Source organism: Salvelinus namaycush, chromosome 11, assembly GCF_016432855.1.
Source record: "Salvelinus namaycush isolate Seneca chromosome 11, SaNama_1.0, whole genome shotgun sequence".
NCBI lineage: Eukaryota > Metazoa > Chordata > Actinopteri > Salmoniformes > Salmonidae > Salvelinus > Salvelinus namaycush.
Genome location: NC_052317.1, coordinates 43,625,895 through 43,638,988, shown reverse-complemented (window position 1 = coordinate 43,638,988; position 13,094 = coordinate 43,625,895). Strand labels below are relative to the sequence as shown.

General features: G+C 43.3%; 1 protein-coding gene across 1 annotated transcript; it reads left to right on the top strand.

The window, feature by feature from the left end:
* Positions 1–678: 678 nt before the first annotated feature.
* Positions 679–2,181, top strand: LOC120055680 (C-C motif chemokine 20-like). Its single transcript, XM_039003573.1, has 4 exons — positions 679–858; positions 997–1,108; positions 1,394–1,471; positions 1,637–2,181. The coding sequence occupies exons 1-4, from the start codon at positions 771–773 to the stop codon at positions 1,671–1,673; spliced, it is 315 nt and encodes a 104-aa protein (XP_038859501.1). The 5' UTR covers positions 679–770; the 3' UTR covers positions 1,674–2,181.
* The last annotated feature ends 10,913 nt before the right edge of the window (positions 2,182–13,094 follow it).

Sequence of the window (13,094 nt, the reverse complement as noted above, 5' to 3'; positions counted from 1 at the left end):
ACTAATCATTGGGAGTGTTCCTCTGCCCAGGCGTTGCTGATGCATGCTGGATCTTACAATGCCTGGATAGGTATTTTACGTATCAGCTAACCACATGTTATGTTATAGCAATCTGGTGCTCGACTGCACGGTCGATGACGTGCCACACAAACATTGGTCGATGCATGCGTCGTCTGAGCAGGGTTTTGATGATGAGGTAATTAGTGGAATCAGGTGAGTAGCGTTTGGGGCAAAACTAAACTCTTTGGGTCCCCAGAACCAGGATAAAGATATACTGAGATATAATATAAACACAAACTCTCACTTACCATGATCCCAAAATGTATTTCTTAACCCAGGAGACTTCAACAAAGCTACAAGCATTTATGTACACTTATATTCTTACTTACAATATTTAGGACGACATTCTAGTGCATTTGAATCTCCTCAGAATAAATGCTGTATATTAATAAACAAGTCATAGTTGTGTTAAGACAGTCTCCCTCTTATTGTGTTAAAGAATCTTGTTTCCCTTTTTTGCTCGTTGGGGAAAGTGATGGGGAAATTCTGCCGAGGAACTTTGGTTTTAAGGCGTGGGTAGGAAAGCCCATTTCACCTCTCAGAGAATAAGTTTCTACCTGCACCAGGAGTATATATATAGCTCTGGTGAGGAGTAGGACCTCACACAGCCACTGAATCTCTCTGTCTGACGACAAGCAGCTCATCAAGACAAGCAGCTCATCATCACAGCAGCTCAACACATCACTAACCACAGCACCACAGAAGAAGAGATGGCCCAGATCAGAGCCCCTGTTATTGTGCTGCTTGTGCTCCTGGCTGTGGGGCTGTTTGCTGCCAAGGCTTCTGCAGCTAAACAAGGTCAATATTGGATGTGGAAGTTTTGTCTTAGTCCGTCTGTCTGTCTGCCTGCCTCTGTCTCCCTCTCTCCTTGTTTTTTGCTAATTGTGTTTTTTAATTGCTATACAAGATAACAATTCTTGTCTTTTTGCTCAATAGGTTTTCCTACAGGCTGTTGTACACGTTACTCCCAGGGTAGGATAGACATTGGTCTCATCCGTGGCTTTTCCGTACAGACAGTGATGGACAACTGCAACATTGATGCTATCATGTGAGTGACGTTGGAAGGCCTAACAGTAGAACTGTGCTTAATAGGTCTGAGACAAATTGCAAGTAAAATGAAAAGATGAATTGTAATACATGTATTATTTCATTCATTTAAGTATATCATTAAGTATAAAATAATTGTATAATAGAAGTAATACAATTTGATAACTTGATATTATTTGCATTGATTCATTTGCGAAGTGATATTGCATTGTGATATTATAGAGATGTAAGCCTATAAAGCACTGATGATTGACTGATGTTGTCTCTACAACATGTTCTCTTCCAGTTTCCACACGGTCAGCGGGAGATTCCCATGTGTGGATCCCAGCAAGGGCTGGGTTATGAAAGCTGTTCGCAAGCTGAGGTAAGAATTCATTCATATGTATTCAGGAAAAAATGATTTGGTTCCATGGAATTGGGACATTGTACTGACATTGTACTGACAGTGTGTGTAGGGTTTATCATAAGGATATTAGGTCAAACTATGGTTGTAAGAAATGGATGACATAACTTGATTTCTTCTCTACAGGGAGAGAGCGGAACGATTGAACAAGAGAAAGTCATAGGAATAGTTGTCATCACAAGGGGACGAAGACGTCGTGTTGCTGTCTTCATTGACGGAGGAGAATGCAAACATGCTGGAACCCTGCTATCTCTAAGTTTATCCAACTACCTGAGTTTTATCAGACATTTTTCTGTACTGAAAAGTATAATAAATGAAGAATATAAGCAACGCGGAGCACCTGGACACAGCCCTTAGCCGTGGGACATTGGCCACATATGACAAACCCCCGAGGAGCCTTATTGCTATTATAAACTGGTTACCAATAATTAGAGCAGTAAAAATATTATTTATTGTCATACCGATAGTATACGATCTGACATACCACAGCTGTCAGCCAATCAGCATTCAGGGCTGGAACCACCCAGTTTATTATTTTATATAACCTATTTGTATATTAAATTATCTCTGTGTTGGCAGAGTTTAATGATGTAATCTTGTTCTATGAGCATCAGAAATCGCACGTTTTAACCCTTTTATTCATAAAGGTATTGTGTATGATCAGATCATTGATCACATCTGTTACATTTAACAGTTACTGTTACATTTTATATCTATAATAAATCATTTATATTTTACTAAGAATTCTCACTTCTTTTGTGTATTCATTTTGTGTGGTATGAGTGGGGCTCCTGAGTGCCGCAGCGGTCTAAGATACTGCATCTCAGTGCTTGAGGCGTCACTACAGACACCCTGGTTTGAATCCAGGCTGTATCACAACCGGTCGTGATTGGGAGTCCCATAGGGCGGCGCACAATTGGCCCAGCATCGTCCAGGTTTGGCCGGTGTAGGCCGTCATTGTAAATAAGAATTTGTTCTTAACTGACTTGCCTAGTTAAATAAAGGTTACTTTTTCTGGACAGCACAATGACAGATACTAACTGATGAAGCAGACAGAGAGAGAAAATATTGTATAGTAACTGTGGAGGACAATACATTATGAGAGGTCACCAGTGGATGGATGTAGTAACTGTGGAGTACACTACACCATGAGAGGTCACCAGTGGATTGATGTAGTAACTGTAGAGGACACTACACCATGAGAGGTCACCAGTGGGTGGATGTAGTAACTGTAGAGGACACTACACCATGAGAGGTCAGCAGTGGATGGATGTAGTAACTGTGGAGGACACTACACCATGAGAGGTCACCAGTGGATTGATGTAGTAACTGTAGAGGACACTACACCATGAGAGGTCAGCAGTGGGTGGATGTAGTAACTGTAGAGGACACTACACCATGAGAGGTCAGCAGTGGATTGATGTAGTAACTGTAGAGGACACTACACCATGAGAGGTCACCAGAGGGTGGATCAATCACAGCGCTTCTTCTAAAAACAATTCTATTCAAAAGCCTTGTGTTGCATACATTGCATTCACTTTCTGTCAGTTAAATATACAACTAAGGGACTACATTTTTAGATTACATTGACATTTACATTGATCTGGCTTTGATGGTTGTATATTAGTTCTACCTGGCCAACTACAGGATGATGGGCACCATCAAAGTACAGTTTCTTCCTGTTTGTGGAATTTTTTTCTTGTAAATTACTGATCATTCTCTTGATCCTAGGCCAGAGTTGCCAGTAAGCATGTTGTTATAAATGCATAAGAAATTCTAAGTTAAATTAATTTTGATATGTTGTCATGAATAGCTATCTAAAGATTGCAAAAACAAAGATCAGCAAATGACAAAAAGCATTGAGATATCAATCACTGGTTCATTCTCAAATGTACAACTGTCACCAACAAACATCTCTATTGTCTTGTATCTCTCTTACGGAATCAGTGAAAATCCAGTTCTGGAAATGTTCTCATTCCATTGCTCGTGACCTGTAAATGAATGAATGTAAAGAGGATGTAGTGAAAGTCCTATGACATCAGAAGGAGGAAGTCAACAGAACATCTTGTTTTGAGGAAGTAATCATACAGGTTCTGTACGTCAACAGTTACAATCACAGCAGTAAAATGCTGACTCAAACATGCAGGGCAATGGAATTCCCTCACTAAATATCTTGCTTGTTTTGTCATGATTATGAGGTACAAAGGTATTTACGTTTTATTTTGAGAAGAGAGCCATGCTTGAGGGAGACGAGAGTGGACACTGGAAAGAAATAGACAGTAAGAATGATTATCTCGTTGTCTATACTGACTGCCAAGACTTTTCAAGTGGATATACATTTCTCTGCCATTTTGATTTATCACCACATTAAGTATTGAAATAAAACCAGACCACCGCAGGACTGTGCTGGCAATTTCTGTAATACAGGACATCAACACTAGATGGTAGTCTAGTACCATTGCGTTAGCCTTGACAGGTTGGATTCGGTACTACCCCTAAGCAGTGCTTGACTTGGACTGAAATAGGTGCCCATACTCATTTTGGGTGCCAGTACTGTTCATATTTAGGTGCAGGAACTCAATATTACAGGAACACAATACTACAGGAACACAATACTACAGGAACACAATACTACAGGAACGCAATACTACAGGAACACAATACTACAGGAACACAATACTACAGGACACAATACTTTTGAGCTAATATTACATCAGAGGTGCAGGAACTGAAACAGTAGAACATTTGAGGTGCCGGTACTCGGTTCTGGTGAGCTCCTGTCAAGCACTGCCCCTCAGACATTTTTTGTACCAAGTACCAACTTTACAAAATGGACCGTGTTATATTCATGCCCTGCTTTCCTCCTAGCCGTCCCCAATGTTAGAAAATATGTGGACGGTTCTGGACGAAGGATTAGTCTGGTAAATATGGACCTGCTCAACCCATTGGCTCCAAATCACTTCCTCCATCTTCAACTATGTTCACATCTTGATGCCTGGCTGGTGCCTAATTCGGTGACAGCCAAGGAGTTTGGACAATATTCCAACCTTTTCAAACTAGATCCTTTCGTATTTGGCTGTAAATAACAGTAAAGAATTGGAGAGGGGCCTAACTACACTAGCCCCCATGTATTTAGAGAGGCACCAGCTCAACAGTGGACAATCACATGAATCTATCCACCGCATAGAAATATAATGAATAGAACCTTCTTGGAAGTTCTAACCCTGGCAATTTGACTGGTAAACTCATGGGTACACTCACAATGGTTACCTAGTATTGTGATGAAATAATTTTCTCTCAGCTGATGCTGGATTGTCATGGTATTGTAAAATGTTCATTCAAATTATTCAACAAGGGAAATAGCTAACGTATTCCATTTGTTTTGTGTTAGCCGCGTTAGTGAACAGTAGGTAGTGTGCGGCGAACGGAAGTGTCTGTTTTGGGTCTAAAATGCCGCAAAAAAATAATCAAGTGGCCATGTAGACTTTAGTAAGAATAGCTAGGTCATTTTCAGTTTGAATTTTGTTGCTAAAAAGCCACAGTAATCCTTACAAAAAGTAGCTGTTTGATGTTTCACCATAACACTTTGGAATGTTCGTTCAAATCGTTCAACTGAAGTTGTTACTCTGGTAACATGTTCGACGCAAACAGAAACCTTCTTGAACTCGCCTCTGATGTGTCTCATGCAATGGAATGTATTTTTTGGAATGTCAGTTGAGTTAACAAATCATAGCACAGATTGAAGGGTACCATTCCTGCTTTTATTCTAGGTCGAAAATATACAGGCTAAGACAGAGTTGTCACAAATCTGGGATCAGCGTCATTTCTAATTACCAGTGCAACTGCTATACTAGCATAGCTGGTCCCATTGTTGCAAAGAGTTATGGGATATTAGAATCCCGTTGTGTTAACCTTCATCATCTTCAACCTAGCTTTTACTTCCTGGCATGGGTACACTCAAAATGGCTGCCAGTCCACCCGTTATGAAATCCTTGACTTGAATGGAGATGGCCTTTCTATTCATTCTATTTCTATGATCCACCCACACACAGCCATTATTACATCATAATCATCACCTGTGGTCCGTTTCTGCACAACTGAACAGAGTGCTTCTCAATGAATAATACAGGGGACAGGGGGGAGAGGGATGGGGACAGGGGGGAGAGGGATGGGGACAGAGAGAGAGAGAGAGAGAGAGAGAGAGAGAGAGAGAGAGAGAGAGAGAGAGAGAGAGAGAGAGAGAGAGAGAGAGAGAGAGAGAGAGAGAGAGAGAGAGAGAGAGAGAGAGAGAGAGAGAGAGAGAGAGAGAGAGAGAGAGAGAGAGAGAGAGAGAGAGAGAGAGAGAGAGAGAGAGAGAGATTATTCCCTGCTGGGACAAAGGACACATACATTCCTAAGTACCCATCATGCTGAAAGAGCAGTCACCAGTCTCTATGATGCTGACTGAAGTGCAGTCTACTTTACAGTTTCGTTTTGGGTTTATGGAACACGTTTATGGGAGTATTGGGATTGATGTGGAGGTTTATAGAGCTATTGGATCAAGGAATTGTTTATTACTGTACGGGTTGTTGTTCTGCTAGGAAACACTACATGTGTTGAAGGACTGAGAATCAACCACATATGTTTGGATCTCATTGAACTTTATTATAATAAAATACACATCACACCAAACATCAAACTTACAGCTGAGTTCTTCCAATGTGTGTTCACATTGTGTGTGTGCGTGCGTGTGCGTGTGTCAATATGTCTAAGGATAATGAAAAGGGGAGGAAAGCAGATGAATGCACACCCAAGACAGCCTGACTGAAGGTAAGGTTAAAGGCTGAGTTTCAGGCAATAATAACTCACGCACAGACAGCCAGACAGTGTCACACACACATACACACCAAGCCAGACATTCGCTATCACTGCCCAAACACAGATAATGAGGCAGGGTTTGAGAGACCAGATTCCCAGTCACAGAGTTGGCTGTCTATCAGTCTATCAGTGTATCAGTGTATCAGTGTATCAGTGTATCAGTGCATCAGTGTATCAGTCAATCAGTGTAACAGTGTATCAGTGTATCAGTGTATCAGTGTATCAGTCTATCAGTGTATCAGTGTATCAGTCTATTAGTCTATCAGTGTATCAGTGTATCAGTGTATCAGTATATTAGTCTATCAGTCTATCAGTGTATCAGTATATTAGTCTATCAGTCTATCAGTGTATCAGTGTATCAGTGTATCAGTCTATTAGTCTATCAGTGTATCAGTGTATCAGTGTATCAGTATATTAGTCTATCAGTCTATCAGTGTATCAGTGTATCAGTATATTAGTCTATCAGTCTATCAGTGTATCAGTGTATCAGTGTATCAGTGTATCAGTGTATCAGTGTATCAGTGTATCAGTGTATCAGTCTATCAGTGTATCAGTGTATCAGTCCATCAGTCTATCAGTGTATCAGTGGTTTTTAACTTGTCATGCTGTGTTACGCCAGAAAGAGTAGCTGCTGCTTGTGCAAAAGCTAATGTGGATTCTAATGAACTAATCAACACATTTGGAAGGTGGATTGAGAGGTCTGAATTCAATATCTTTTTGCACACACCCCTTTTTCCCTCTATCTCTCTCGTTCTCTTTCTCACACACACACGCACGCACACACACACACACGCACGCACACACACACGCACGCACACACACAAATACACACACACACGCACACACACACACACGCACGCACACACACACACACGCACGCACACACACACGCACGCACACACACAAATACACACACGCACGCACACACACACACACGCACGCACACACACGCACGCACACACACACACACGCACGCACACACACAAATACACACACACAGGAAGGGAGCAGAACACAACTCCAGCTGAGGATGCGGCAGGCAGCAGCTTTACTAAGGGCCATTTGAGCCGCTCAGCACACCGAGCTAACACAGCACACATACACACACACACACACACACACACACCGAGCTAACACAGCACACATACACACACATACACACACACACACCGAGCTAACACAGCACACATACACACACATACACACACACACACACCGGGCTAACACAGCCCACATCCACACACATACACACACACACACCGGGCTAACACAGCCCACTGTATAATTACACAGGCATAAAAAGAGAGGGATGGAACAGCTAAAGGAGAAGAGACTCCAGATGATTACACATTGACTCGGCTTCCTTCCCCCTCGCCGCACACACAACCTCCAATTAGAGGAGGGGAAGATGAAGATGAGGGAGCAGTCGCAGACGAAGACTCTATTTACGTCTTTCTCTCGCTCCCCTGAAGACATCCAGAGCCAGGGAGAGAGGGAATAGAGGGAGAGAGAGAACATGGTGCATCCTGCCGAGATATTAAATCCGATGTCAGTCTGGGACACAGTTGCACTCATTGTTCAGTGAGCTTTTCCACAAAGTCCAACCCAGCGACAGCAATGAATGTTTATTGTGACCTTTGAAGTGGAGGGGCCTTTGGAGGGACCAGGGTAGCAGAGATGGGGGATGGGGGGGGTAGGTGGGTGTGTGGGGTGTGTGTATGTTTGTATGTTCGTGTAGTCAAAGAAGGAAAGACAGCTGGTAGCCACGTGTGTGTTCACATCCACTTCTATCCAGCAGGTATTCACCCATCAACATTATAACCTTCTCTTCAACTCTATTGTGTCTTGGTCAGGGCAGGCCGCGGGGCACAGTCAACGGTCGATGGTTTTTATGTGATTCATACCAAACTCACCGACAGCGTTGAATGTTCACCGAGGTGAGCAGGACTACAGGACTGCAGTGAGAGGGTGAGCCTGACAGCGCTGACAGATGTGCTTACTGAGGGCTGGGCTGAGGGGAGACGAAGGGACAGGAGAGGAGGGGGGCAGGAGGGAGACAGGAAGGAGACAGGACAGGAGGGGACATGTGGGACAGTACAGGAGGGAGACAGGAGGGGACAGTGCAGCAGGGGCCAGGACAGGACAGGAGGGAGATAGAAGGGGACAAGACAGGAGAGAGACAGGAGGGGACAGGAGAGGACAAGAGGGAACAGGACAGGAGGGAGACAGGAGGGGACAGGACAGGAGGGAGACAGGACAGGAAGGAGACAGGACAGGAGGGAGACAGCAAGGGAGAGGACAGGAGGGAGACAGGAGGGGACAGGAAAGGAAGGGACAGCAAGGGAGAGGACAGGATGGAGACAGGAGGGGAGGGGACAGGACAGGAGAGAGACAGGACAGGAAGGAGACAGGACAGGAGGGAGACAGCAAGGGAGAGGACAGGAGGGAGACAGGAGGGGACAGGAAAGGAAGGGACAGCAAGGGAGAGGACAGGGGGGAGACAGGAGGGGACAGGACAGGAAGGGACAGCAGGGGACAGGAGGGAACAGCAGGAGACAGGACACACATAAATGTAAAAACCACGCAGGGCTCTATTCAATTAGAGCTTCAAGAGCCCACTTCAATAAAACCCCATTACCTGGTTTCTGTGACACAGCAATATAAAATAGCATTAATCCGCACTAGAGTGAGTGAGGAACATAGAGAATGAAATGCTTTCTCTCGTTGTTTGTTGGCAAAACAGGCTAGCAACAAGTCAATGATGTTTACAGCACATCTAGCACAACCTTATAATCAAACATAAAGCTGAGGGGTAAGAAGGCAGGATCCGAGGTGTCTGGTCACCGACTGTTGAACAGCCCCTTAAATACAGCAGCAGGGGGTTAGTATTGTTGCATCACAGTGAACAAATGCAGATTTAATGTATATACTGTACACTCATTCGTATACATTCATACAGATACAGGCAGGGTTTGAATCGTCTGCATTGATAACTGTTGTGAAGGTGTCTGATGGTGTGTAGACAGTGTGAGACATACACTGCTGTGTGTGTTGTCTCAGGGGGTTGGGAAGAAGCAAAATGTATTCCCCTTCTCCACCAATGGACAATAACATTCTATTGTTGGACTATTCTATTCTACTGCCTGCACCTCTGGACACCCTGTGTAAATTGAACTCTGGAGTTAGAATGATATTGTTGGAACCATTTTTCCGCCAGTCACAGTGCTTATAGATTTGCTGCATGGTGAACAATACGACGGACTCACACTGTGCTGTCCCTGCAGTGAGACTGAGCTAGACTGTGTGTGTGTTTGGTCTCCCCCTCCCTTCGCGACTGAACGCTTCCATTGTCATTGGCAGGTCATTGCTCGGTGGACAAACGACCCCTGCCAACCTCCTGGCCAGCAAGACGAACCGAGGCTGACGTCATGATGCTACATGCTAATGTGCTCATTCATCAATCTCTTTCAAAGACTTAGAGTTGACGTCATGGTGGGTGCTAGCCTAGCGTGCCCACTGCTCTGGGAAACTAATTTACTGGCAGACTAACGTCATGCTAACATGCTAGTAACTTTACCACAATGGAAGCCTGATGGACTGCATGCTAATAGACTAACAGTCTTGTTACCACACTTCACAACCTGGAGCATACGTCATGATAGGACGCTACCGCTCCAACAATGCCTTCTGGACTAATATGCTAATACGGTGATCATTCTTCCCATAGTATCTTCATTTTAGAGCAGGCTCCTTGTAGACACCCCATTCACTGACTATTACATATATATAAAAGGGCAGGATCAAGGCCTTATAATTAGACATAATAATCCATATTAGCGCACCCCCTTCTCAATCACACATGCGTGCACGAGCGCTCACACACACACACACACACACACACACACACACACACACACACACACACACACACACACACACACACACACACACACACACACACACCCGTTGCCCCCCGTTGAGACCTGAAATAAGAAACAGACACAGGGTGGGGGAGAGAAACGGTTTCTCCATGGCAACCTCAGTGTCAGCCAGACATTTCTTAATTCCCCCGTTCAATGTCGCGCCCTCAGAGGCGGAGGGAGGACCCCTGTTCTACAGCTGAACATTGCCATTGTGTTGGGGGGGATTGTGTGTGTGTCTGTGTGTGTGTCAAGGGGGGTGATCATAGCTAACCCCTCCTGAACGAGGGAACAAGCTGCAGGCATACGAGTCACAACAATTACATAGATCAGAGGGAACACACAGACACACACAAACACTATGTAAAACTATGTTGATGAAGATAGAGATAAACCTCTGAAATAACTATATAATTACACCATAGGGCAAACAGCAGGGCTCTCCTTTGCGAAGCGCTTATCGTAGTCCAACCCATGGTTTCTGGTTATTCTCTTCTCTTATGAATATGATTGTGTCTCTCCCTCTATGCCCGTCTATACAGGACACTTTGCCTCTCAGACAGCAGAGCTTTAGGGGGGGGGGGGGGGGGGGGGGGCGTCAGCTGCTAGAGTAAATAAAAAATAAAAGCCTCTGTTTGTAACGTTGGCCATCTTGGAAAAAGTCCACAGCTGCCACAAATGTGGCTTTTATTACATTTCAGGCAGGAAGGGAGGTATTTATTCTTACTGTTCTTCGCTGGAAACGATAAATGACGGCTAAATGAACTCAAGGCATAATGATAGTCAGGAGGATAACCCAGTGCATCTATGCGGGTGTTATGCAAACAAAAACACTGAGGGAAAAAAACAAGAAGCAAAGGAATGTGTTACAGTATGTCTCGTTACTGTTGAATAAGGAATGTGTTACAGTATGTCTCGTTACTGTTGAATAAGGAATGTGTTACAGTATGTCTCGTTACTGTTGAATAAGGAATGTGTTACAGTATGTCTCGTTACTGTTGAATAAGGAATGTGTTACAGTATGTCTCGTTACTGTTGAATAAGGAATGTGTTACAGTATGTCTCGTTACTATTGAATAAGGAATGTGTTACAGTATGTCTCGTTACTGTTGAATAAGGAATGTGTTACAGTATGTCTCGTTACTGTTGAATAAGGAATGTGTTACAGTATGTCTCGTTACTGTTGAATAAGGAATATGTTACAGTATGTCTCGTTACTGTTGAATAAGGAATGTGTTACAGTATGTCTCGTTACTATTGAATAAGGAATGTGTTACAGTATGTCTCGTTACTGTTGAATAAGGAATGTGTTACAGTATGTCTCGTTACTGTTGAATAAGGAATGTGTTACAGTATGTCTCGTTACTGTTGAATAAGGAATGTGTTACAGTATGTCTCGTTACTGTTGAATAAGGAATGTGTTACAGTATGTCTCGTTACTGTTGAATAAGGAATGCATACAGGTCAGCCTTTTGTTTTGTCTACAAGACATTTCAATATATGGCTATTTGCATGTTCAAGCCTTTATACTTTAAGATGCGGTTTCACAGATTAAGCCTAGTCGTGGACCCCAAAAAAACAGAGATAAATGGTAGAATCTCAGTTGAAAATGATTTATATCCAGGACTAGGCTAAATCTGTGCCCGGGAAACCAGTCCTGTGTATCTGTCCTGGGAAGAATTACCTCAGTTTGAAATGTTCTTTGCGGATTCTCCGATGGCTGATTCTTGTAGGAACCTAAAGGGAGACACAGAAAGATGTGAATTAATATGAGCATTTCTGATCAAATGGGATCAAATCACCCAGTTGTTTTATATTTCAGCAATGACCATCGTCTCCACCGATGTTATGGTACATCCAAGCAGGAAGTCTTAAAAACACTTCCCTGAGGGCCAGTCAATGAAAATACAACAGGAAGTGCCACTGGTCTGTCTAGGGTGGTGTGCCGTGGGCGAAGCTTTAATGTATGTCCGAACAGTATGTCCAATACACTGTATACATCTATTGATAATGACTTCCAGACTTACGGACCTCCAGTCTGTCTGGAAGAGCCTCACTCAGACATAGTACACACAACAAGCAGACATCACATCCCACAGAAAGGGAATGTCAAAACATTGGCCGCTTTTTGGATGTGGTGTTTAAACATTTTTTTTTTTCAGTAATAGCCTCTTAAATATGCCCAATTACCCAAAACTAGATTTCCAAAAATACATTTAAAAAATAAATAACTGCATTGGATACCCTTTTAGTATTCTCATAAGAGTCTGAAAACTGCTTTTCTGTTCTGGAGTACCTTGTTACAGCCCCTTAAATATATCCACGTATTATATACTGAACAGTTGCCTTCTTTCTTATGCACTAGGCCTACTCAGAGTGATTACATGTACTGCGGCCATTAGATACAGTACAGTGGCATAATCAGATGAGAGTGGAGAGAATGGTTCAGTGTGATGGTTGACTACCTAACGAGGGTCTGGCCTTTGTAAACATGTGGTAATGTTATTGCCTGTGGCACACAACACACAAGACAAGGGCCCTGTTTCAGTTCAATGTACATTTCCTTCCACTGTTAGGGCATTTTTTGATCATACAGAGGGGTTAGTCTCTCTAGCTATCTATCGAAGGAAACAGTGTCAGTCCATGTTAAACGTCTATAATCACTAACTATAACGGAGGAGGAGGGTCACTGCGTTCGTTCTGCCGTGTGATTGGCCCTGTGACCTCTGACCTTTTTAACCCTTCGGAATGTTGTGTCGTGCTTCATGAAAAGCTGCAGATCACCAGCTGAATGTGAATGTCCTCTT

Bases quoted from the DNA above. Each gene is read 5' to 3' on its own strand.
- LOC120055680 (XM_039003573.1), top strand. From the start codon at position 771: ATGGCCCAGATCAGAGCCCCTGTTATTGTGCTGCTTGTGCTCCTGGCT. The intron at 1,109-1,393 runs GTGAGTGACGTT...GTTCTCTTCCAG, and splicing joins TGCAACATTGATGCTATCAT to TTTCCACACGGTCAGCGGGA. The intron at 1,472-1,636 runs GTAAGAATTCAT...TCTTCTCTACAG, and splicing joins AAAGCTGTTCGCAAGCTGAG to GGAGAGAGCGGAACGATTGA.